Source organism: Dinoponera quadriceps, unplaced genomic scaffold (genome assembly GCF_001313825.1).
Source record: "Dinoponera quadriceps isolate SergipeBrazil2010 unplaced genomic scaffold, ASM131382v1 scaffold9096, whole genome shotgun sequence".
NCBI lineage: Eukaryota > Metazoa > Arthropoda > Insecta > Hymenoptera > Formicidae > Dinoponera > Dinoponera quadriceps.
In genome coordinates this window covers 1-1,753 of record NW_014562900.1, presented here as the reverse complement: position 1 = coordinate 1,753, position 1,753 = coordinate 1, and the positions used below count along the sequence as shown (strand labels likewise).

The following is a 1,753-nucleotide window of genomic DNA, read 5'->3' as shown; positions in this document are numbered from 1 at the left end:
TCCCGAAACTGAAGAGGCACATAAAAGGACGACGCTACGCTACGATTGATGAGATAAAGACGGCATCGAAGGAGGAGCTGAACAAGATCACAAAAAATGATTTTTTGAAGTGCTTCGAGGATTGGAAAAAAACGTTGGCAAAAGTGTATAATATCTGATGGGGATTACTTTGAAGGGAACAAAATAGATATTCATGAATAAATAAATAATTTTTGAAAACACACAAAATTCGCGATACTTTTTGAACAGACCTCGTATTCTTCATTTGCATTAGTAGATCATAAGCTTATATGTTAATATAAAGCTATAAACATTATATAATATTGATTTTATTTTTCTCCTTTTCTCTCACTTATTATTCTCTGATATAATTTATAAAGCTCGATTTGCTTAAGTAATGATACAGTTTATTTAAAAAATAAGAATGATAAATTTATATTTTTTATATATCGTTATTTATTATATTTGTGCACATTTTGATAAATTTAGATGCTTTTTGCGTATCGTGACAAATACGAGGGTGAATCAAATATAAACCGGAATTATTTTTATATCCACAATGTGGCGAACGGAGAAAGGCCAGGTTTCTGAGCGTTATAGGTGGGGATGCCTGAAGGAGATTTCCCCCTACGCGACCTCTCATTAGCGCTCCGTTAATCAGTATCACAATGTCAGAGCGGAATGTGCCCTCGTCCGTTTCACAACGAATTATTATTAAATTTCTCACTGCAAAAAGCGTAAAACTGTCGGACATATTGAAAAGGCTTGAAGCACAATTCGGGGACAATACGTTTAAGAGGACTCAAGTGTACGAATGGCACAAACAATATTTAGAAGGACGAGAAACTGTTAAAAGTAAGGGGCACCGACGTCGCTCGTTGACCAGCGTGACAGAGGAGAATATTCGCCTGGTTGGCAGCTTTACCGAGAGTGACCGTCGATTAACGGTCGCTGAAATTGCTTCTGAGGTCGGAAATAGCTTCGGCAGTGCTCAGGCTATCATTACTGACGACTTTGCGTCTCGAAAATTTTCCGTTAGATGGGTCCCTCGTCCTCTCACTGAAAATCAGAAACGGCACCGTTTGGAGGTGTGCGAATGGCTATTGACACGCTATCAGGCAGACGGGGAAGCTTTTTCTCATAGAATTGTTTTTTGCGACGAAATTTGGATGTATCACTACACCCCGGAACCTAAAGAAGCCAGTATGGAAAGGCAAAAGGAAAGTAAATCCGTACTCGTTGAAGCCAAAACTCGGCTTTCAGCTTGAAAAGTTTTTGCAACTATATTTTTTTACTTAAAAGGTATTTTGCACGTGGATTTTTTCATGAACGTTGTACTGTGAACGCCGTATACTACTGCCAACTTTTGGACGAAGCAAAACGCGTATATCGTCGGAAAAGACGCGGATTTCCAATCCGAAATATTATCCTGCTTCACGACAATGACCCGGCCCCATACAGTTGCTTTAACTCGTCAAAAAATTAAAGAACTGGTCTAGACTATAATGGAACATCCTCCCTAGAGTCCGGACCTATGGCCTTGCGATTATCATTTGTCTGTACCACTGAAAGAAGCACTTGTAGGACAAAGATTTGACAACGATTCTTCTGTCGAATCCTTCGTGAGCGATTGGCTGCTGTCACAACCGCTTTCATTTTATGATAGCGGAATTAAAAAATTGCTTACCCGTTGGGAACAATGTGTTTCGTACTCCCGGGATTATGTAGAAAAATAGTTATGTATGTTAGTTTT

General features: G+C 39.0%; 1 protein-coding gene across 1 annotated transcript; it reads left to right on the top strand.

Moving 5' to 3' along the window:
- Positions 1-668: 668 nt before the first annotated feature.
- Positions 669-1,224, top strand: LOC106751177 (putative uncharacterized protein FLJ37770; the record flags this gene model as incomplete). The annotated part of the gene is made up of 1 exon (XM_014632005.1): positions 669-1,224. A coding segment is annotated over exon 1 (556 nt), but the record flags the coding sequence as incomplete, so codon positions are not given.
- Between the last annotated feature and the right edge of the window lie 529 nt (positions 1,225-1,753).